We start from the raw sequence: 23,402 nt of genomic DNA, 5'->3' as shown, positions 1-23,402 counted from the left end.
TTTGCTCAACGAAATCGATGGCGTAATGATTATCTATTAAAATAAATCACGTATACGCCAGCCAGGCAGCCAAGCAGCCAAGTCAGGCAGCCAGGCAAGTCCAAGCCAAGTGACGAAGTCTATAAATTGCACAACGTGTGTGTGTGTGTGTGTGTGTGACTTTGTCTGGTCGTGCTAGACAGGCTTTACTATCGTCTTCAGCCACAATGTACGACAAATTTCATTTGAAGCGTCCACAAATTGTTGCTGACAGGCAGCAAAAAGAAAAAATTGGAAATAGCAAAAAGCCAGGCGCAACGTTAAGTGTAATATAAATACATCGAACTTGACTTGAAGTGTTTAAGCCATTTGTAGTGCCAAGACAAACGAGTTGGGCACAAAAAAAGAAGAAGCAAACTGATATAGACATAAGTAGCGCTTACAAAAGCTCAGGCGCAAGCACAAAGAACTAACTTGAACAGCTGCAAACAGTTGGCTTTCGACTTAAATCGTTTGTTAAATAACTCTCTGACTAGTTTGCAGTTTCCATGGGCATTCCAAATTACTTTTTAGCCAACTTAGCAAAGATGCTAAGTGCTGGAAATAACTAGAATAAGTTGAATACTGTAGAAAATTTAATTTTTATATATAATTACAGCTGCTGTACATATTTTAAATTAACTTTAAAAATTTAAAAACTTTTTGCTTTAAGCCCTAGACAGTTTTCTAGATTGCTCGCACTTTGCTTTATTTATTAGCTCTTCAAAGATTTTTTAGTTTCATGCAGCGTAGTTATAAATGAGAATACGCTGGTTGGTATATATCATACGCTTCATATGCTTCACACTTTGCTGAGCACATATAGACACAAATTGCATTGGCAAAAGCTGCTTAGGCTTGCAATATTTTCTTCTTTTTTTTCATATTTCTTGCAGCTTATTTTTTCTTTTTTCATGCATTGGCATTGCACTTTAAACTAATTGCCAGCAATTTAGCAAACGTTGGCAGTGCAATGCGGCGTATGCGTAATATTTATGCATATATTGCTTACGCTCTATCTCTTTCTTTCTTTCTCTCGTCGTCGTCGGAGCACACATATCAGTTACTTTTTGTTTGCTGCTGCTGCTGTGGCATGCCCAGTGCGCACATTTGCCGCATAATTGCCAAGTCATGATTTTTTACACAACAAACCAACCAAAAAGCAAAGCACATAAATGAAGTCAAGATATTTCACTGTCTTTTGCTCTCTTTTTGTGTTTTTCATGTGCTCTTTGCATTTCAGTTGACGCTATCCGCACAGTTTGCTGTTGATATTCGCACTGGGCATAATTTTCATGTTGCTTAAACGGCATTTTGTTGTTGTTCTTTCTGCTGCTGCTGATTCTGATGCTGTCAGCTTGGTTTGCTACAGTTTGATTGCCAGTCCCAGTCCCAATACCAGCATATACAGTCAGGACCTTCTCACCCCGCCCCCCCCCCTGGCCATTTTACAGTCGCTGACTTCACTTTATCGTTATTGACAGTTTTACTGCTTGGTTTCTGTTTTTGTTGTCAAAGGACTCTCCCTTTTGCATAGTTATGTGCCGCACGGTTTTTTTGTTTTCATTTTTCGCAACGCTACCTTGGGGAGTTTTTTTCTTGGACTTAAGTCGATCACAGTGCAGGTTAATGGCATGTGAAGCCATTTTCAAAACTCATCATCAAAACTCAAAGTCCCTTCGCTCTCCCTAGATGTGTGTGGGTTAAGCAAAATGCCTGACAACTCTACACTTCAGCTTCAACTTATGGCGCTCCAATTTTGCGCTGATGCATAATTTTTGCCGGCGCGCATAAAAATGCGCTCAAAGGGGCGCAAAAGCCCAAGCTGGAAAAGGAAAATTTATATTGCAAGCGCTATAGGGGGCTCCTTTGCCGCGTTTGTCTTTCCGCTATGCGTGTGTGTGTGTGCCCAAGTGGTTGAGTGTGCGTGTGTGTTTGTGGGTGGCGTTGACTTGACATGATTAATAACCAAGCTGACATGAGAATCGCAGTTGACTGACTGACTGTCGTCAAGTGAAATCAAAAGCGGCTACAGAAATTGAAAAACTTTACGCGCCAGCTTTAAATATTTGCATATTCCGCACATAACACAGCATTAGACTCGAGTTCAAAGTTCATAGCGCGTGAATTTATGTAACATTTTAAACTCCATTTATTTTACAGCAACAAAATCTGTGCGGCATTAAAAATGTTAATGAATTTCCAAGCGCAATACCTACATATATACGCAATATAAACAAAACAGAAAAAAACAATAACAACGACAGCAGTAATAACGACTAAAGCAAACAATAAAGTACCATTAACAGCATCAATCACAAGCGAAAATCTGTGCATGTGTGCGTACGCTGCCGCAAAAGAAATTAAATAAGCCACCACCAGGAAAACGCTGAAAAACGAGAAATCAAAAACAAACAAACAAATAAAGCAAATGAACAAATAAAGCAAACAAAGCAAAAGGAAAACCTTCAGCGAAATTCGGCATTTAAAATCCACACATAAAAAATGTAATGGAAAGCATTAGTGCTCATAAAAAATGGATTTACACAGCCTTTTTAAGGCTGTTCTGATCCTGTTTATCATACGAGGTGAGTTACATTGATTGCTGCCCAAGCTTAATTGCTGCCAATTTATATTTAAATATACAAATACATATTAACACATATATATGCTGATTAAATTCTTAATTTTTGAGTCAAAAACAATGCGTTGAGCCCATAAAATCATATAAACTGTTTTAGGGCTTAACTGTATTTTTGAAAGTAATTATTTCTAATTTCTAAAAACAAAAAGTACAACGAATTTTAGAAACATTTTTGTTACGCTCAATCTTAGGAAATTATCAAAAGTATATTATTTAATTTAAATTGTATTATATTGAAATTTGTATAAGGAACAAAATGTAAGTATTTAAGCATAACTTTGATGGCAATTCTTTGTTTCATTGAGAGAAGAACGCACTCCTATCGAATATTAAGAAAATTGAGCTGAAATCATTGCTTCAATAGATGTTTAAATTGTTTATCTTATAATGCCAATTATACGTCTATAAGCAAAGAACTCGCATAAAGTTACGCTTAACTTAAACATAAAATGGAGAAGCAAATTTATATTGGCTTAGATTATAATGATTTCACATTAAGTATACGACCCCAATGAACTCTAACTGCAGAACTTTGGCTTTAGCCAGAGATTATATTATATCTTTGGATAATGCAACGGCATTATTTTAAACAAAAACATAAGCCCACAATATCTTTGACACTTGCTGTTGCCAACTGTCGCCAGCAGTCGTTTCCATACGCTTGGGCGAGTGCTTTGGCTTTAGGCTTGGGCTTTGGCTAGTGTCTCTCTGTGCTTCAAAATAAAAATAATTAAGCTCTGCTACAAGTTTGTTTTCAACTCGATTTTGCAGCTGTAGCTCGAGCTTTTGCTTGTCTTTTGTGCTGTGTCGCCAGCAAACACTTCCTTAACAAGACAGACCATGACTGCTTTATTATTTTAGTTTGTTTTATTTTGTGCAACTCAAAAAGCCAAAGTTATCAGCAAAAGATCAACGACAGCAAGAGAGCCACAGGCGCTTTGTTTCTTTCAGCTTGTATATATATATATATTTTTTTTTTTGTCAAAGCTAAAGGCTACGGGTTGCTGCTGCTGCTGCTGCTGCTGGTCTCTGACTGTGACAGTGGCTGCTGTTGCTGTTGGTTGTTGCTGATGATGATGAGGCTGATTATGCGCTGCATGCCACCGCTGCCTTGGACAATGATGCCAGGTTCATACAAAAGACATACAGGCAGGCAAGTAAGCAAGCAAGCTGCAGTTGCTTTTGCTCTGCTGTTTACTTGCCATTGCCTTACAGTCGTGAGGTTTGCGTTTCTTTTTTTTTTTTGTTTCACAAAATAGCAACCATACTTGCTTCTCATAGCTGCATAATCTTGGCCATCCAGCTGCGCACTGACGAACTGCCATGACACACACACACACACACAGGCAGAGCAATGCAAGTGTATGTGTGTGTGCGCCCAGCAACGTGACATTCGAGGTCATTCACATTTCGAGGGCGTGTTGTTGAACTTGGTTGCTGCGTTGCTGCAATGCAGCGCCTGAAATTTTTGTTACGTAGCAGGGGCTACTTATGCTTTGGCAGTTTCGGTTACTAAATGCCATGACACATTAGACAATGAGCAGCACTAATTATGTCTTGCAACGGCTCAAAAACTGCAATTAACATTTGATCCTTTGCTGCCTGGCTGGCTGGCTGGCTGCTTGCAGTTGTTGTTGTGCTTTGTGCCCTGAAGTGTCGACACACGCCGTTGGCGCAAAGTTCTCTGCTTGTTAATGACGCACGTTGCATGCAAAAAGTTTTGCCATTGTTGCAGCGGCAGCTGCTGTGCTGTTGACTTCATTTCTTTTGAGCAACACACAACACAAACAAAAGTGAAACGTGTGCTTTTCAATAATTCAGTTTTATGGCAGATGGCAGACTGCAGCTGCAACTGCAACTGCGACTCCAACTTTGACTTGCATGTGACATGACTGGGGCTTTTGTCTTTAGCTGCGTTTTGACTTTAAAAAGTTGTTGCTCATTAACGTGGCAATAACAACTGCAGTTACAATTGCGTCTGCGGCGATAATTGAAATGCTTTTCACTTTTCCTGGCTGGCTGCAATTTAATTGCATACTTTTGTGCGCCAAAGCAACAGCGCTTTATATTTTATATATAAAAATATATAAACATGCAGAAATTTAGAGCTACAGCTAAAGTCAAAGAGCGCAGACAGCTTGTGCGTGTTATAAGCTAAGTAAATCAACTTAAAGAAAGCCGACACACACAAGCACACACACACACATACTCGTAAAGTGCTGTTACGCTTTGTTGCGCAAAGGACGCCTTTGGCATTAGTCGAGGCTTTTAGGCAGACAAATGCGTGCACTTGAGCAGCTATCGCTTTAAATATTAAACGTTGCCTACTTTTTTTTCTTTCTCTTTTTTGGGCAGGACATGCTCAATCAAATAGCAACGCTTTGCATCGACACGATGCTCGCCGCTGGCGCTCTGCACAGCTGTTTATATATTTGTCAAGCCATTTGGCCCACACGCATTCTCTCTCTTTCTATTTCTATATTGATGCTGCTGCTGCTGTAGCTTATGTCTTATGCTTGCCTTTCGTCTTCGCTTTTTCGCTCGCTGCTTCGCATACACTTGACAACAGACAAAGGCTGCGGGCCGCAGAACATTTTTCACGCGCACGTCTACGCAGCAGCGTATGCAAATCAGCTTTTAACGTGCGCTGCTTGTTGCCTGGGCTAAATTGCGTTTTCATTTAAATGGCATGCGGCAAAGTTTTTCTCGCTGCTTTTTATTGTCCCCCGCGTCTTGCACACTTAAGCGTTTTTGATTTAGTGTAGTTGACTTTGCTCTGTCATTATTTACAGATTTTTGTTTTACTGCATTGCAAATTAAAGTGCTGAGCGCTTCTTGCCAGCTTTCTTTCATTTTTCTTGCGCAAATTTTCTTCGTAATTAAGCGACAGTTTTCTTTCAGCTGACTGCCGTTTGTGTCGAAACTGTAGCTGACGTTCCCACTTCTGTTGCTGTTGCTGCTGTTGCTCATTTGCATTTTGTCGACGTGCGCCTGTCAAGGCGATTCCCTGCCGCAACTCATCAGATGCCTGTGGACTGCCATGGCTGCTACTATTACTAGCACTTTAACTTTTTTCCATTTGCTAATGCTGCCTCTTGCCAGTCATTTCCGCTCGACGCCATTTAAATGCACGGCAAAATTTTAATGATCCGTGATAATGACGCGCTGTGTTGCCTTTGGCAGCTCCCGTCAGGTTTAGAATTTCTTTTCTTGCCGCTCTATTTTTAGTTATCTGTTGCCCGGACAGGCTGTAATTGATTTTAAGCTACAGCTTGGCATTGTCCTGCATGTGGCCTGTGTCCTGCGCAACGCTGCTCTGATTGACAACACTGACAAATGGAGCGGCGTGTATTCAATTATGTGCAAAGTGGCAGCAACAAAGAGCCAATGCTCTCAAGCCTTATCGAGTTTATCAGTGGGCTATTGTGTTTCGGTCACACAGCTAGACAGTTGCTTGACGCTTTTGTCATGGCTGCCAGCGTAGCTCATCATGCTGATTACCAAGGCCCTTGTCACAGTTTGATAACCGTTGAGTTGGACTGCCAGGCATTTTGTTTAATTTGTATTCATTTGTATAATTCTAAAATAAAAATAAAGTATTTTTTGTCAGAGCGAACTTGTTGCAGACTAAAGTTGGCTATCAGTAGCGATATGCCACATTTGACGGGGAAATTAGCTAAAAGGGCAACACTGTTGCTGCTTTAAAGTTCAAATACCCCGAAATTCTATTTAAATATTTAACTTTAGCTTAAGTGCAAATATTGTTTTATAAAATCTGCGCTGTCAAGTGGCATAAAACGTTGCGCCTGCTGCCTGACAAATTTAATTTTCATTAGTTGCAAATCTCTGGTTGCTGTACTTTATAAAAACTTTGTTGTGTTTATCTTAAGTGACTTAAAACTAAAACTGCAAATTTAATGTGCTGCCCCGCTGTGGCATCAAGTTGCGGCAAACGCTTTTTACTTTTCACAAACATTTTTGCTTTTTTCGGCGCATTTCCTTTGGGCATTGCAGTTGACAGCGTGTTGCCCGACAGCCACTACACACACACACACTTACACACAGGCACACACACACTTTGGCAGAGCGAGAGGGGTAATGTTGCTGTCTCAGACATGGCCGCAACGAAAGTGGCACAAAAGTTTTGCAACACTTTTGGGAGCCGGGCGGCCATGCTGGTCGTTATCTTTTTGGCCAATGCCTTGCTGACAAAATAATTTTTCATACTCGTTATTATTGCGGCTGCGGCTGCTGTTGGCCAGAAAATTGCTTACAAATTTTAACGTCTGCGCCCGTTGTCAACAAATTTGGCAGACAGTAAAGTCGCTGCTCAGCTTAATTATGGCCTATTATCAAAATAATGAAATTACGCAAGAAAGGGTATATCCATTGTATTATATATATATATATATATATAAAGTGTGTGTGCTTTTTGTGGCACCAAAACAGGTCAGTGCACTGACAGGCAACGCCTCAAATTGTCAGGCAACCGCAATTCAAACATAACTTGACACGAGCACACACAGTGGGGCAAAGTCTGTGTCTGTGTGGCTGGCTGCCTTGACTACCAAGTGAATAATAAATAAGACATAAAAGCCGCATCAAAAGCGCCTTTAAAACACGTACCAAAAAATTATGCAATACGTAAAATACCTGGTGCCGGGCCGGCGGCAACATTTAGAGGCAAGCTGGCAGGCAGGCAAGCAGGCAGACAGCAATTAGAGACAGTACTTTGCCACAAAAGCCAAAGTCACAGCCGCAACGAGATGGCCACAGGTAAAAAGCAATTGTCTTTGCTACTCGCTATGCCTTTGTTGTGGTCCATGCTGCTCATTAAAATTTAGGCCAAGCCCGCTGGCAATGCTGGCCGACGTCGCAGTCGCTGTCGCCGTCGCCGTCGCCGCCATCGTCGCCGCTTAATTTTGGCCCTACAAAGTTTTTGGCATTTTGTGGTCGTGGCTGAAATTGAAATTAACTTTGGCTGCTCTCGTGCATTAAACGTTACGGCTGACAGCACTCGTGGCCAGGCTACACTTAATTAAAAATTTAAATATTTTTACTGACTTGAGCTAACACTCTCACTCACTTACTCATGCATCTCTCTTTCTCTCTCTCTCTCTATTTTGTTCCCAGTTGAGACAAACTACTTTGCAAATGGTCTGGATCTACAGGGACCGATATTTCTACATGAGCCATCGCATCGCGTAGAGTTCTCCAACAATTCAGGCGGCCTCATTGAATGCTCCGGCCATGGCAGCCCACCGCCCGAGGTAAATACTTGAGCGTGTGTTTCTCTTTGCCTTTACTTTATTTTTTTTGTGTCCATTTGATTTTGCTGTTTAATTATGCATGCCATTTTCTACGACGCTCGTCGCTCATTTCCAAGTTAATTGACTGCCTAACAACTAATGCGAACTTTGTTTTTGTTATGCAGGTGGAGTGGACGCCCATACCGCCCCAACAGGACATGGTATTTCAGCTGTCCAATGGCAGCATGATGTTCTATCCATTTACGGCCGAAAAATATCGACATGAAGTCCATGCCACTGTCTACAGGTAAGCGCGTCGAAGTGTGTGTGTGAGTGTGGCATGCCCTGTGGCATTTAAACTAATTTATTTTTTTCTCTTCCGCCAGATGCAAACTACGCAATCTGGTTGGCACTGTGCTTAGCCGCGAGGTGCATGTGCGCGGCGGTAAGTAAAACAACAAATTTTTAATTAATTTACAACAACAAAATTATAAAGCCGCTTGGCAAGCTGATATGCTGACAGCTCGCAGCGCTCAAAACTTTTTGGCTTACGCACAAAAATTTGCAAAGTTTTGTGCAAAAAGCAAGTTTTAATTACTACTGCCAAAAATGTTGTTAACGTTGTTGCTTTTCTGGCGGCCTTGTGCTATTTTCGCTGATAGACTGAAATAGAGATAGAGCGAGTCGAATGACTAAGAAGAGCAGTTCGAACTTTTGAAGCCTTTAAGCAATCACTTTGATTGGCATCACATGTCGCATATATTTTCCAGCTCATTGGACTTCAAGTTGCTGTGCGCAGCAAAGGCGAGGAAGAACAATTAGCCAAGACTATAAAAGATATGAATGCCTAGCACTTGGCTTTTAGGTTACGACGTCTGCGTTTAATTAACAGCCGCAAGCAGACAAAGACCCCGAAAGAAATATTTGAAAGAGAGACCTCCAAAGGATGCGAGTTACCAGGCACAGAGGCAGAGACACTGTATGCGAGACAGATTGAGGGGAGGAAGCCACGTAAAGTTACAATGTCCGGCAGTCATTTTTCAACGTTGCGTATACGCCATATACGCTCTGGCTTATTCTATTTGCGTCCTTTCTTTTTGTTTTTTTTTTGGTTCTCTCCTTTACGCTTGAACAATTTGACAGCGCGTAGATTTGGCGCAAAACGTTTTGCCTAATTTGCAAAAGTTACCAAGGGATCTGCGCTGTTATTTTTTTATTGCTCGCTCGTAATTTTGTTGCTAATGTGCGTGTGTATGTGTGTGTGGCAGTGCTGACAGACTAGCCTTTTTTCAGATAGATTTGTGCGTTTTTAAACTGCTGCAGCTGAATGAAAAAATGCCAATAAATAAATGCGATTGATTGATGCTAGTTGAGCTTAAAAAATACTCGTAGATTAAACTACATTTGTATCCACTTGTTTCTAGCTTTTAGCTTTTTGCGGCGCTTAGCCGGCAACACTAGCGTGTGGCGATTTGTCAGTCTTAGCAGTTGCGCTTAGATAATTGGCAGCGCTTAGCTGCGACTTGGCCTTTTGCTAAGTGCGCGTAATTAGCAAAAACTAGTGAACAAAACAAACTCTTGACAAATGTCGCTCTCATACAATGTGTATCCGCAAAAGTTGTTGCGACTTGTCTTGTACTTTTGCATGTCGCAAACAAAAACTATAGCATACATAGCTGCGCAGACTGTAAGTATGTGTGTGTGTATGTGTGTGTCTGTTTAGCAAAGTTTTTGATTGAGCCCATAAAGTTTTGCTGGCATTTACCTCTGCGCTGCTTGTGTATGAAACCAACGTAATTTGTTTGTAATTAGTTGCATGCACATTGTCAAGAATGCATGAGATAAATCTACCTTTCTCTCCCTTTCTCTCATTGTGTTTCTTTCTTGCCAGTTGCAGGCAGCAGCAGCCATTGCCAGCAATAATTTAATAGTCGCTTGGCACAATAACTGCAAATCAGGCAAAGACTAGCATCTTTCCGGCACGCACATCATAAACATAAATTTCTGCAAGCAAAAAGTTTTGCTCGGCACTCAGACACACACACAACAGCGATACACAGATAATATCTTTATTTAATATGTATATGTGCTTGCATATACAATACAAACCGGAAATGAATTTCCGCAGAAAATCCAAGAGCTGCGCTCGCTATCTCTGCCACTCTCTCTCTCTCTTTCTCTTACGCTCTCTGCACGTACAACTATACAGTTAGCTTTCGTGCTCACTTGCTTGTCCAGCTGTTCCTTTGCTGCCACAACAATGTTGTCTGCCACTCGTCGCCCATGCAAAATGCAACATGGAAGCGAAAAAAACTTTGCCTTTGCCTTAAAATAGAAAACTATGCAGCCAAAAAAATAAGTAAAAGATCAACAAAAACGCAGCACAAACGAAACGAAACGAAACAAAACAAACAACAGCGTCTGTAATACAAATAACGAACATAAAAAAAATAAAATTGCACTAAACTAGCCGACGCGCTGGTCACAGGAATTATAATAAAATGTTGTCACAAAGTTGTTTTTTTTTCAACGTTTTTGGCAAGCATTCGCAACAATAACAACAACTTTTCAAATTAAACTTTATACAATTTTTTTATATTAAAGTTGGCCAAAATATATGGAGCGATAAACAAATGCGTGGGCAGCATTTAAAATTACGTATACGTAATATGGCTAGATGCAAAGCATAAGCAGATTAGCTGTAGCTAAATGGAAGACGCGCTCGTTTTTCAAGCGACGCATTTGGAAAATTGCCTTTGTCCATCTTAATTAATTTACAGCTGCCAGCCGCCAGCCGCATAGGAACCAATGTTGCCTGCCAGCAACTTGCACAGTGGTGCAAATGACTGTCCATTTCAACTAAGCCAATTTACAACTTGAGTGTGTATTTGTGCCACTGTGTGCGTAGCATTTAGAATCCTTGTCATTCTTAATTTTGTTTTGTATGCCAAGCGGCTGACAGGCATTAAAAAATCTTTAACTCGTATTGCCGAATCCAATTTTAAACGCAGCAATGTCGTCCTTGTTGCCATGACAAACGGCAACACTTTTGTGAAAATGTCACCATGTCCAGGGCACATATTTTTTGTGGGCTGTCAGTGCAGGGTCGAGCGCAGCCTTTATGTCCAGTTGAACCTTTTTATGAAGTTACTGCAGCATACAAAATTAAAAACAAAAAGGGAGTTTAGCTAATAAAAACAGAAGTAACGGCAAATAAACATAATTGTTTGGCTGTTGTTGCTGCCCCTAAAACTTTTGTTATTGTTTGCCTGTGTGTGCTTTAAACTTTTGCATAAAATATACGTTTCAATCCGTTACAGTTGTCAACCAGAAGTACACGGTCCAGGTGCACGACGAATACGTGATGACGGGCAACACGGCGGTTCTGAAGTGTCAGGTAAGCTATGAAGCACTAGCCCAGCTTTGCCTAGGGCCTGCGCTTGTAAAAGTGAAAGGATGGCAGCCTGAACGACCGAGCGAGCGAGGGAGCGACCTTCGCTTAAATGCACTTGCCGCAACAACCACAAAATTCACTTAGCACGCAAATTTCATTTTATCGCGCCTGGCAGCAAAATGCTGATCAAATTTGCTTATCTCTCTCTCTCTCTACCTTGAACCAATTGGCAGGTGCCCAGCTATATGTCGGAATTTGTAATGGTCACCGCCTGGGTACAGGACACGGGCATGCATCTATATCCAAACACGGACATCGGCGGCAAGTACACGGTCCTATCGAATGGTGAATTGTACATAAATAATGCGGGGCCCAATGATGCGTACAAAAGCTACACATGCCGCACTGTAAATAGACTGACAGGTACGTGATAATCACATTTTGGCGCTTAATCGCCCAGTCAGCAATGCCTCGTTGCATACACTACTGTCCTCTCTCATTGGCTCATACACTTACGCTTGTTTACTTGAGGGCCGCTGGCGTGGCGAGTCCCTATAATTAAGTTGCATAAATTAGCAGCAGGCAGGCAAACCTTATAAGCTATAGATTAAAGCTGCACAAATTAAAATATGCATAAATAATGGTTGCAATGCCAGCAGAGTAGCCACAAAATAAGGCGCAAGCTTGAATAATAGTAACAACAGTGAGTACAGAATGTCGTAAGATTGTTTAATCAAAATTTATTAGGTTTAAGTTTATTTGAAATTCAGGTTAGTATGTTTAATAGTCGTGACAGTCGTGCTGCGAGTTTAGCCCTTAAGTTACTATTTCTGGCAACTTTCAAAAAAAATTGCAACTATTTTTTTTTTCTATTTGCAAATTTAGCAACTTTTTTTTAGAAAAGAATTTCTTTATTTTTTGTTTGCATTATACTTTTTTGAAATTGACTGCTCAACTTACGATTGCTTAATAGACATCGAACTTGTAATTAGCTTATTTGCTCTGCCTGCACTGATTGGCGGCCTCATAGACATTTTTGTGCGCATGTGTAAAAGCAGATAAACAGCTGAACACACACAGCTGACCCCCCCTCTCTGTCTTTCTTCCTTGCTCTTCTAAAGTCGGCTGCGCTGCTTCTTTGCGCACTTTAATTCGCTCAGAGAGCTTTGCCTTCATGAGAGCGCAAAAACCAAGATGGCGTCGTTGCCTTAAATTACATTGGCGGCCTCTTTGATTTTTGTATGTGCGCATGTGTAAAAGCAGCTAAGCAGCTGAGCACACATTGCTCTTGCTATCTTTTTCTTTCTTGCTTTGTTATTGATATTGAAATATATGCACCAATTAAATTCAGCCAGTTATAAAATATTAACTCATTTGGTAAGCAAAAAAAAAGGTCGCAAACTATTTATACCATATTTATTGATTTAGCATTTTTTTTTGACAATTTTTACATAATATTTAGCAACTTTTTTTTTCCAAAATAGCAATTAATTAGAATGTTGTAAATGTAATAATGCAATTTTAAGCATCAATACGACGCAGCAACAAATTTACGAATCACATAATTTTTGATCAAGTAATGACGAAAATCCTTTAACATCTAATAGTTGATATCAACAATCGCTTTTGTTGTTGATGTACAACACAATCTTTGTTTGATTCTGGTGTACAACAACCTTTGGCTGCTGATGTATAAAACAAACAATGTTTGGTTGCTGATGTACAAACAAACAATCTTTGGTGTCTAATATCTATACAACCTTTGGTTGTTGATGTCAGCTCAACAGTTTCAGAAGTACATCGATTACTCAATAGTCAAAATCGAAGAGAAAAGAAAATTGCAATTTCAATTGTTCAATTTAAGTTTTAAATGACAATTCTAATTTAAGAACATGCTCTATAATCGACATTTGCTTGCTATTTGCTGACATTATGTGCTAAATCTTTGGTAGTTTTTTGTGCTCAAGTCAACTTGTCGTTGTGCATAATTTATGATGCGTGACATTCAATCGCCGGCAAAGGGCAATGCGCTCAGGGATAAAGCCAAAAGCTGCCACTTTTCAAATGCTTGCTGACAGACGAAGGCGCACACACACACACACACACGCATACACTTTGTATGTGAAGGAAAGCCAATACGTAAGATCTTTTTATAGATATTTCGTATATTGTGTGCTGCTTATTTGAAGTTTATTGTGTGTGAAAATGCGCTTAAGCTGAATTTCTATTAGCCCTTTGTGCGCATATTTCACATCATCAATCAATACGATAAAAGTTTCTCAACCTTCTTGGCATTTCTTTTATGCTCCAGCGTTCTAGCCACACGCACACATGTACGCAAGTATTTTTCAAGTTTATTTACAGCTTTTCGTGTTCGGTTTGCCTGTTGAAAGTTTAATTTGTTTTGTAACGCACGCTTACAACTGAGCTGACCTTAGCAAGCGCTTAAATTCAATTCGATTACTTTAACAACAATTGCACAAAACAGTTTAATTAATTAAATTGCAGCAATTTGGTGAGCCCGAAGCCACAATACGGTTTGCAATTTTGGCCAAAAACCGCAAGAGCATAAAGCAAACTATATATTATGCGCATAAGCTGGCCGCATATTAATTACCTGTGCACTAAAATAGCAGCTAAACAATTCCCATTCAGGTGACCATCAAAATCCCAACGCACACACACATACAGACATTAAAGGCCGAGCATTAAAAATTGCTTAGAGTGCGCTCATTAAAACTGTAGCAGCGTAGTAAGTGAACGTGCTGGTTATAACTAATTCATTTAACAAACATTTCATTTAAGCCAGCCTTACCTGTCGCACACACAAAAAGCTATATGCATGTATGTGTGCATGTGATAGTGGGCGTTTCTGTCTGGCAGCGCATAATTACAATTTAAACCAAAAATCCATTTATTTAGCACAATAACTGGAGCAACTATGGCGGCTTACAATAACACAACAGCTAATGCACAATAAAGCAATGAGCAAGGCCAAACTATGCCAGCGAGACACACTAAAAGCAGCAACTGGATGATGATGTTGCCCACTCTATTGCAAAATTATAAATTAAATTGCTCTGTGCGTTCACACACAGTCACACACACTGAGCTAGAAACAATGGGCCGCCATTGGAAACAGATTTTGTAGCTATAGCTGGGCGTTTTGTGGTGGGCGTGGCCAGCTGCCCGAGTAGCCCACAAAAGCGCACTCTTAGATTAGTTGTTACGTGCTGTTAACAGAAATAAATGGATGCGTGAACATGATTTAAATCGACTGGCATTAAAGCCACACCAGCAACACAAATATAGAACAAGCGATGAAAAGAGAGAAAATGATAATAAAACGCTTGCATAATGTAGCCAGCTGGCAATCAGCATCAGCACCTGACGGCATGACCTACAATGTTGCTTATGCAATCAGCTTGATTGCTTACGTATACTTTTAATTAATTAAAAAAATAAATACACACACACATTGAAAATATATACGCAAGCCTTAAATCTAACCATAAGTAAATGTCAGCTGTACGAATTTGATGCTGCGCCACATGTGTCGTATCTATGCTTATGTTTCGCTTATTTCTTTTTTTGCTTCGCAGGTGAAATACAAATTTCCACATATCCGGGTCGCATTATTGTAACTGAGCCCAAGGGCATGGTACAGCCGCGCATTAACGTTGAGAAGCATTCGATGCGGCATGTCGTACTTAATGGCCAAACAACATTGCCGTGCATTGCTCAAGGACACCCGGTGCCGACATATCGGTGAGTAAGCACAAATAAAAGGAATTTGGGCCTGTTTACGGGTCACAGCTGCAAATTGCGAGCTGTCTGACTTACTTTACGACAATGTTAAAGCGACAAGAGTAAACACAAATAAATAATGATAAAAATGTTGAGTTGAGATGAAAGCTGCTTATTCGAAAACATAATTATTTAATCTAAATTTAATAGCAGCATTGGCATAGGCAGCAAATGTTTGTCACTTTCGTGTGGCTTTTATCAAGCTAAGTGCTCGTGCCGGTCCCAGCTGACACTTGACTTTCAAATTTAAAGCTGTCCTCTTAGCTATTTGCAAATATGTGCCAAGCATATATATATATGCTTGTATTTTAATATGGCTAAGAGATGGCAAGCGCCAGACATTTATCTTGCGCTCTTTGGGTTTTGCGTAAGTTTCCCTCGAGCAATTGGCAAAATTTTGTGCCAAGCACACACAAATCAATCAAACGAGCCACGCCACGCTTATTGCCAAAAAATGTTAAATTGCTTTTTGAATGCCGTATGCTGGGGCGACAAAAAGAGAGAGAGAGAGAGCGAACGCGTATATAAGGTAAACATTGGTCACTTGGCACTTGCCTCATCATCGACTACTAAAACATGCATTGCTTTTTATGCACGGTGCTTTCATTGTCGCTGCTGCCAAGGTCCTTGCTGTTGCATAAAAAATGCGACCAGGATACGCTGCGATGCGCTGCACCCGTGGCTTTTTATTGTTCTCTCTCTCTCACACGCTCTGGTGGTGTGTGTGTGGCTGTTTTTATTTGATGTCTCCCGCTGTGTGCGCGGCAAGCCAGAGCAAGATGATGCCAACACAATCGAGAGCCAGCGAGGCGACAACAACGGCGACTTTTGTTTTGTATGCTCTGCTGCATTGTTTGGTGCATTGTGCACATTCCGCTGCCACTGATGCTGCCACTGCTGCTGCTGTTTGCCGGCGCTGCTCATAAATGTTAAAATAGTTGGCATGATGCTTGTTGCGGTTCGCTTGCATTTTCGCTTTTGGCATAGAATTATTTCAAATAATTTTTTATTGCATACTTTCCTGGGCTAGCTATTGTTCGCCACCCTTTATGCGGCCCACCACGCCCACTTCACAGGTCAACACACACACACACACACACACACACACACACACACACACATATTTCAATTGCAATTATAGCAAACACACAGCGGTACAGAGATTTTAATTAAGAAATGCCAAACGAACGCCGCAAGAACCCAGCAATGCACTTAAGTGCAATTAAAACCAAATTAAAATCAATACTTGATATAAATTGCAACGGCTGAAGTGCAAGTGGTCAGCAGCCTACAGTTGATGCCACGCGTTGCAGCATTCATATTTATAAATATACAACTGCTAGGCAGACAGACACATATATAATATGTATGTATGTGTTTCCATGTTATTAAATAAATGCACATATGTATTTATTTGATGCTGAAACATTTTGTAGGCGCCCTCCCCCCCGCTGTGCTCAAGCGCCACAAAGTGCTGTGTAAATACTCGAGCACAAGATGTAATTGCATGCAATGCGAATTTATTGATAATGTAATCAGCACTCCAGTTTGATTAAGACAACAATGCACACGCGCATATACATATATTATATTTAAAAAAAAGTTTAAATAAATGTTGCTTCTTTTATTGTTCCTCACTGACACTGGTTGCTTGCAATTTATTTAATGTTTGCCTAATGCAAACGAGCGCGTCTAGTGGCTGTATCATATACGTATAGATATATTTATATAGGCAGCCACATGCACAGTGTGTATGTGTGTGTATCTGTGTGTGAGAGACTGTCAGCTGCATGGAAATGAAAGCCAAATATTGTGATTGCCATTGATTTATGCCATTGCAGGCGCGTCTCGAGGACAGTGGCAAATATCTGTGCTGGGTAAACAATACAGCGGGCGAGGAGACCATTCAAGTGTCGCTCACGGTGACGGGTAAGTGCAAAGGGCAATCCCCAGCCCTTACACAACGCTACTTAGCTTAACTAACAAACGCACACACACTGACACAGCTCCATTGACCGCGCATCTGCAGCCGCAGGTACAGACCGTGGATGTCGACAAGGATGCGCAATTCCAATGCATTGTCTCTGGCCATCCGGTGCACGATGTCAACTGGCTGCATGATGGCAAACCCATACTACGCGACAATCGCGTTGAGGTAAGTTGCTATGACGCTGTCGCTGCCTCAGTCACTCTCTTCATCATTTGGCTGCGCTGCTGTGTTTTAGATACTTACAGATCCGGCGCGTTTGATTATCAAGAAGGTGCAAAAGGACGACCCCGGCATGTATCAATGTTTCGTTTCCAATGAATGGGAGCAGATACAATCAACAGCTGAGCTGCAATTAGGCGGTAAGTCGGGGCGTATTAGTAATATTATTGACACAGTTGCTGCCATAAATAAATAGCCATTAATAGGCACTTATGGCAGCACACATAAAACACAAACACATGCGACCAGTTGGCAAGCTGTAGCAGCAAATCAAAAGTGTAATTTCCGTTGATATGATGACCGCATAAACCGCACAAATAAATGTTTGTCATAATTGCGTTTCATTAATTTCTAATTTAGCAAATTGCTGACATTTTTCAACAACAAATCATGGCAGGCAATAACAACAATAAAGACCAAGCAACCATAAAGCCCAGAGCTGACAACTTAATTTTATTACCAGCACTAAAAATCTAGCCACAGCCACTAAACACACACTAATGAGTTTTTGCAACAGCGCTTCGCCTCATTATGCGGCATGCAACATTGCTGAGTGTGTGTATATGCTTTGTTGCTCTTGCTCATGATACTGTTGCAAAATTTTGACACATGCTCGACACACACACACACATACATACAAGCGCTGCTTGCTCTTTGGTGTTGAAATCTTGCCACACAAGCCAAAATATACGCCCCACCCACCACAAACCCCATTGAAACACCATTAAGCGGCCGGATATGGCAGCAATTGTGTCAACCTCACTCGAGTGTATGTGTGTGTGTGTGCGTGACGCTGTCGCTGACTCTGTGTGTAGCAGCATATAAATATGGCTGCTTATAAGACATGTGTTTGCTACGCCAAAAAATGTTCTTTGCATTGCTTTACAAACCAGCAGCTGCTGCTGTCGCTGCTGCTGCTACGGAAATTGATACAATTTTCATCAGCTGGATAACATTTGCTGAGTTGTCAAATGCATTTTCCGCTTGCCAAGCGCAAGCAGCGAAAGATATTGCAACGCTGACAAAGTTCAAGGTTCAATGCAACATCAAAGCGAAATGGCTTTAGTATTAAAATGATTACTTACAGCCTTTGGGGACTAACCTTTGATGGCAAAGTAAAATATATTGGAAATGCCTTAACTAATAAGCACCACACAACATACACATAGACAGATACTTTACTGCGCTTAAGTTTTAAAGCATGTGCATTATGAGTGCTGCTTGAATTTGAATTTTAGATGCTTCGCCGGAACTGCTTTATTGGTTTTCGGAGCAAACACTGCAGCCAGGTCCGACGGTATCGCTGAAATGCGTTGCCACAGGAAATCCACTGCCGCAATTTACATGGTCTTTGGACGGATTTCCGGTAAGTAGAGCCCCCTCTCAAAACTTATGTGTAAGCTACTGAGTGCATGCGAGAGCGAGAGACTTAAACGTGTGTTCAAATTCCACACACGAACTAAGCACTTACTTAGCAGCTGGCAAAGACGGAAATGCAGGCAGCGTTTCCGTTTCCGCTAAGAGCAAACACCAGAGCACTGCGATTGAGCCATGCTGATGCTGAAGATAATGATGTTGGCCCAGGAATATGCATAAATGTTTACAAAACGCGTTGCTGCAACTGGAATTTCAGTCTCTTCGTTTCGTTTTTCCATTTTCCACTTCTGCCGTTACCCTTTTTTCGGGGCAGCTCTAAGCCCAGCTGGCAACTGGCTTTTGCTTTTGCTTTTGCTGTTGCCTCTGCTGTTGCCTTTGCTTCTAAACAAACACTTGCATTTTACTTCGCTCAAGCATTTATGCTGTCATTTTTTTCTCTTTTGCCATAGCATCTTGTGCTGAGCTCTGTCGCACTTTCAAGGATTTGTTTCGTTTATTTGCATAAATTTCCATTTTCTTTTGATTCCTTCTCGTGCTCGCTTACGAGCTGTTTGCCAGCCAAGTCTGTCAATTGCTAAGCCTAGTGTAAATTTTATGCAATTTCAATCAATTCGATTTACATGAATTTTTTATAGTTTCTCTTACGCTCAAAGTCTTTTCAATTTAGTTCACACTCTATTTTCAATGCCTTGATTGCAGCAGCAGCGCAATCTCGTCTCTCCTCTCTCTCGCTGGTTGGCTTCGGGGAATTGTCTGACTAATTGGCACATTTATAGCACACACTAGCGTTAGGTATCATATATTTATGCTGCATGGATTGTTTTTTTTGCACTACAGATACCGGACAGCTCACGGTTTTTAGTGGGTCAATATGTTACCATACACGACGATGTCATCAGCCATGTGAATATTTCAAAATGCAGGAGGAGACGCCGGCGCGAATATACCTGCAGGCCCACAACGCATTGGCAAGTAGTGCAAGCAGTAAATACATATAACACACACACCTGCTACAACAACTGCTATTCCGATATCATACAAGCATAAAAAGCATTCCCAAATCATAAACCTCTCCAAAAACCAGTCAACGTCCTGCCCGCTGCAATTGTTTAGAGAACAATTATAGCATAAAGAAAAAACAATACGCAACAAATTCTTCTACAACCAGTTCGATAGCAGAAAGTATCAAATAAATTGTTTTTTAAACTTTGTATACGAAGCTGCTCAAACTAAACTGGCAGGCACTAGTGACTTTATCTATATGAGCAGCTGTTTAGCTTAGATTTAGCTTATGCCAAACACATATGCCTGACAGCTTAAACTATGCAAGGATGTGTAGAGAGCAACAACAATGGCAGCCGAGCATTGTTTGCAGGCAAACGCGACATAAAATCCAAACAATTTGCTGAGGCATGCTTTTTAGCCACGGCAACTGTATACAAATGCTGCCAGGACCTACAACGAACACACACACATAAACACACACACGTACATTGCTATGCACAATGTTAGTTATCCACTCAACACACACACTTTTATACATCACTTATTGCTGCAGGTCATCGCATAGCGCCAAACGTGAACATCTATGATGCCTTACATACGTGAAATGCCAAAAATAACGGGCATCTCTGGCTCTGATTTGATTGTTAAATGTCCTGTGGCTGGTTATCCCATCGATAAAATACACTGGGAGCGTGGTAAGCAGTGCAGGCTTTTTTATATATATATGTATATCAAGTATTTTTACATACAAATAGTAGCATATGTTTTTATTTTATATATATTATTTCGCTTGTTGTTGTTTGCTTTGCCTCTTTGGCAGTGTTTGTTATTAAAAATCTCAATGTTTGTTATTGCGCATATCAATGCAAATGATAAAAACTTTTAAATGCGACACACAGCGCGTATTTTTTATGCATTAAGTGTACACTCGTTTCGTTTATTATAAACAATTTTGTAGTGTGTCTGCATATTTATGCGCTTGTTTATTGCATAAAAAAAGGTTAATGTTTTAACATTTGTTAGCATAAAAAAGAACAAGTTGCTTAAACAATGTACAATTTCTGATTTTAAGCTACAGGTAAGCAATTGAAATAAATTTCAAAACTTTGCTACTTCAAAAATAAAAACACAAAACTTGTAGCACATAAATTTGCACACAAAAAAAAAAAAAGAAGCGTAGACAAAATTTATGTATAGCCCCGTCATAAATTGCATAAGTTTATTTTATGTGCGTCAGCGAAATTAATTGCCACAATTTATGCAATTTCGTCTTGTTTCCCTTTTGTTTAATTTGTAAAAAACCGCGCATCGTTAAACCAAAAGATGGCCAAACGCTGCCAATAAATCGTCGACAGCGCGCCTACAACAATGGCACCTTAATTATTGAGCAGCTGCAGCGGCTGGAGGATGCGGGCACGTACACGTGCATGGCGCAAAATAAGCAAAAGCAAACCTCGAGGCGCAATGTTGAGATACAGGTGTTGGGTAAGTTGCCGCTGCTGCCAACGCGGCGTATGCGTAATTTTTTCTTTCTCTCTTTCACTCGATATTTAAATCAGCAGCAGCAACAGCACACAGCCAGCAACAGCCACGCAATATGTGCAATTGCTACTACATCTAACAAAATTATAGTTTAATATTTAATTAAATATTTTGCAGCGCACTGTGGCGCAATGGGCAGCAACAACTTTTGCAACTGCCGCCACATTTAAATGCAGAGGCAACATGGGATAGAGCGAGCGGCTGCGATGTGGGCGGTGCAAGTGGGCGCATGGCACAATGAATCATGACTTTTGTTGCAGACACCGTTCCTCCTCCCTTGCCACGTCATAATAATTGCTCAGTCGTTATCAGTGCAAGCAGCTGTGCCTAACCACTATGCCACCCACTTCACCTCTCTATGATTAATCATGCTAACAGCTGCTGCTTGCTGCGCCAACTTGCAATGTAAGAATTTTCGTTTGGCTTTTGCTGCATAAAAATGACAAAAATGCTCAATGAATTTAATCGCTGTACACCCTCCTCCACATCCCTGAAAACGAGTGCCCTAAAATTAGCCATCCAGCCACGACCAACATGCCTAGCGAGGGGATGCGTGCGGCCATCTCCTGCCAGATACTCGAGGGCGATTTGCCCGTCAGCTTCCGCTGGGAGCGCAATGGGAAGCCACTCATCGGCACTGGGTAAGCATCAGCATCAGCCTCTCTCTCTGTGCCCGCAGCTAAATTCCTTAACTATTAAACCACAGCAACGAGGTGTTTCGCCGCTTGGATGAGTACTCTGCCAGCTTGGTTATTGAGCACATCACATCGGATCATTCGGGCAACTACACTTGCATTGCCAGCAATGTGGCGGGCATGGAGCGCTTCACGGTGCCGCTGACTGTCAACGTGCCGCCGAAGTGGATATTGGAGCCCAAGGATTCCAGCGCGCAGTCAGGCACGGATGTGCTGCTGCACTGCCAGTCGGCGGGCTACCCCAAGCCCACCATTACCTGGAAGAAGGCCATTGGACCCACGCCGGGCGAGTACAAGGACTTTCTCTACGAGCCGACGGTGCAGCTATTTCCCAACGGCACAATTTACTTCAAGAAGATCAGCAAGGAGTCGCAGGGACATTTCCTCTGCGAGGCTAAAAACAACATTGGCTCGGGTGTGAGCAAAGTCATCTTCCTCAAAGTGAATGGTGCGTATCTGATTGATTTCATAGATTTGCTTTATTAATGCCACGCCCTCATGCTGCTTGCAGTGCCCGCCCACTTTCCAACCAAAACGAAACAAATCTCGGTGGCCAAGGGCAAACAGGTTCATGTGCAGTGCAACGTGCAGGGCGACAATCCAATTGACTTCAAATGGAAAATACAGTCAACGCAGCAATATCTTGACGAGTCGCTGGATTCACGGTAAGTGTTTTCTAGCAAATACCTAATCTCATTTAAAGTTCGGTCTGTCTGACTTTCAAACACGTTGCTAGACATGCAAATAGAGCAAGAAATAAAGTGTTAAACGTTAGAAAGTGTTACTTTTTTTAACTAATTAGCTCAAAAGTTGAGCATAGGTAGATATAAAGCATAATAAAGCAAATGGAAAGCCAAGGAAAATCAATAAATTGATCCATTATTTCAGGACAGTCAATTACTATGCTATATCTTCTAGTCTTACATTTCTAGGCTTATGCGCTGTGCTGTCGGCAACGAAACTAGATGCGTCCTGGCGAACTCAATTCCAAGTCGATTGCCTGGCTGTCAATTGATTTTAATTAAAAGAGCTGTGCAAATAGCTAAATGAATTTCCAAAAAAACTGAACCGAAGCTCAGTTGGGGCTTAGTCGCAGGTTTCAATTTCCAAATCAATTTACAACGCAGACAGTAGTTACAGTTATGTAAGACTTTAGTCATTGCACTTTTTTATGTTTATATTTATTGTGTGTGGGGGGCGGGAGTGGGGCCAAAGCCAAAGCTAGGTAGCTCTGAAAGCAGCTCGAAGCTCAAAGCAAGACAGCTTAAATACATAAGTATTTTCCACTCTTGTCGTACGAGTAGGAGTGCCTATATCGTAAGTATTTTAATGTATGTGGGTTTGGCTGCTTTAAATATTTATCTATAATTAATAAGCTACAGCTACAGCGCAGCCAAGCGTTTATTTATTTATGCGCACACAAAATGCAACTTAATGAGCACGTGTAGCTCGTGTCTTCGTC

At 41.1% G+C, this 23,402-nt stretch overlaps 1 protein-coding gene across 1 annotated transcript in view; it reads left to right on the top strand.

Annotated features, from left to right (window-relative positions):
- LOC108598276 (Down syndrome cell adhesion molecule-like protein Dscam2) overlaps positions 1-23,402 on the top strand; it is a 35,003-nt gene that overhangs the window by 4,363 nt on the left and 7,238 nt on the right. The window contains 17 exon segments of the mRNA XM_033293691.1: positions 2,182-2,606; positions 7,796-7,932; positions 8,097-8,218; positions 8,298-8,356; positions 11,232-11,308; positions 11,539-11,728; positions 14,908-15,059; positions 16,954-17,041; positions 17,119-17,267; positions 17,338-17,461; positions 18,560-18,687; positions 19,536-19,726; positions 20,289-20,398; positions 21,027-21,215; positions 21,769-21,886; positions 21,952-22,388; positions 22,452-22,605. Of these exon segments, the coding sequence (XP_033149582.1) occupies positions 2,555-2,606; positions 7,796-7,932; positions 8,097-8,218; positions 8,298-8,356; positions 11,232-11,308; positions 11,539-11,728; positions 14,908-15,059; positions 16,954-17,041; positions 17,119-17,267; positions 17,338-17,461; positions 18,560-18,687; positions 19,536-19,726; positions 20,289-20,398; positions 21,027-21,215; positions 21,769-21,886; positions 21,952-22,388; positions 22,452-22,605 (2,477 nt within the window). The 5' untranslated portion in view covers positions 2,182-2,554.

Source organism: Drosophila busckii, chromosome 3L (genome assembly GCF_011750605.1).
Source record: "Drosophila busckii strain San Diego stock center, stock number 13000-0081.31 chromosome 3L, ASM1175060v1, whole genome shotgun sequence".
NCBI classification, from domain to species: Eukaryota; Metazoa; Arthropoda; class Insecta; order Diptera; family Drosophilidae; genus Drosophila; species Drosophila busckii.
Note: the sequence above shows the minus strand (reverse complement) of the source record. Positions and strands in the feature narration are given on the sequence as shown.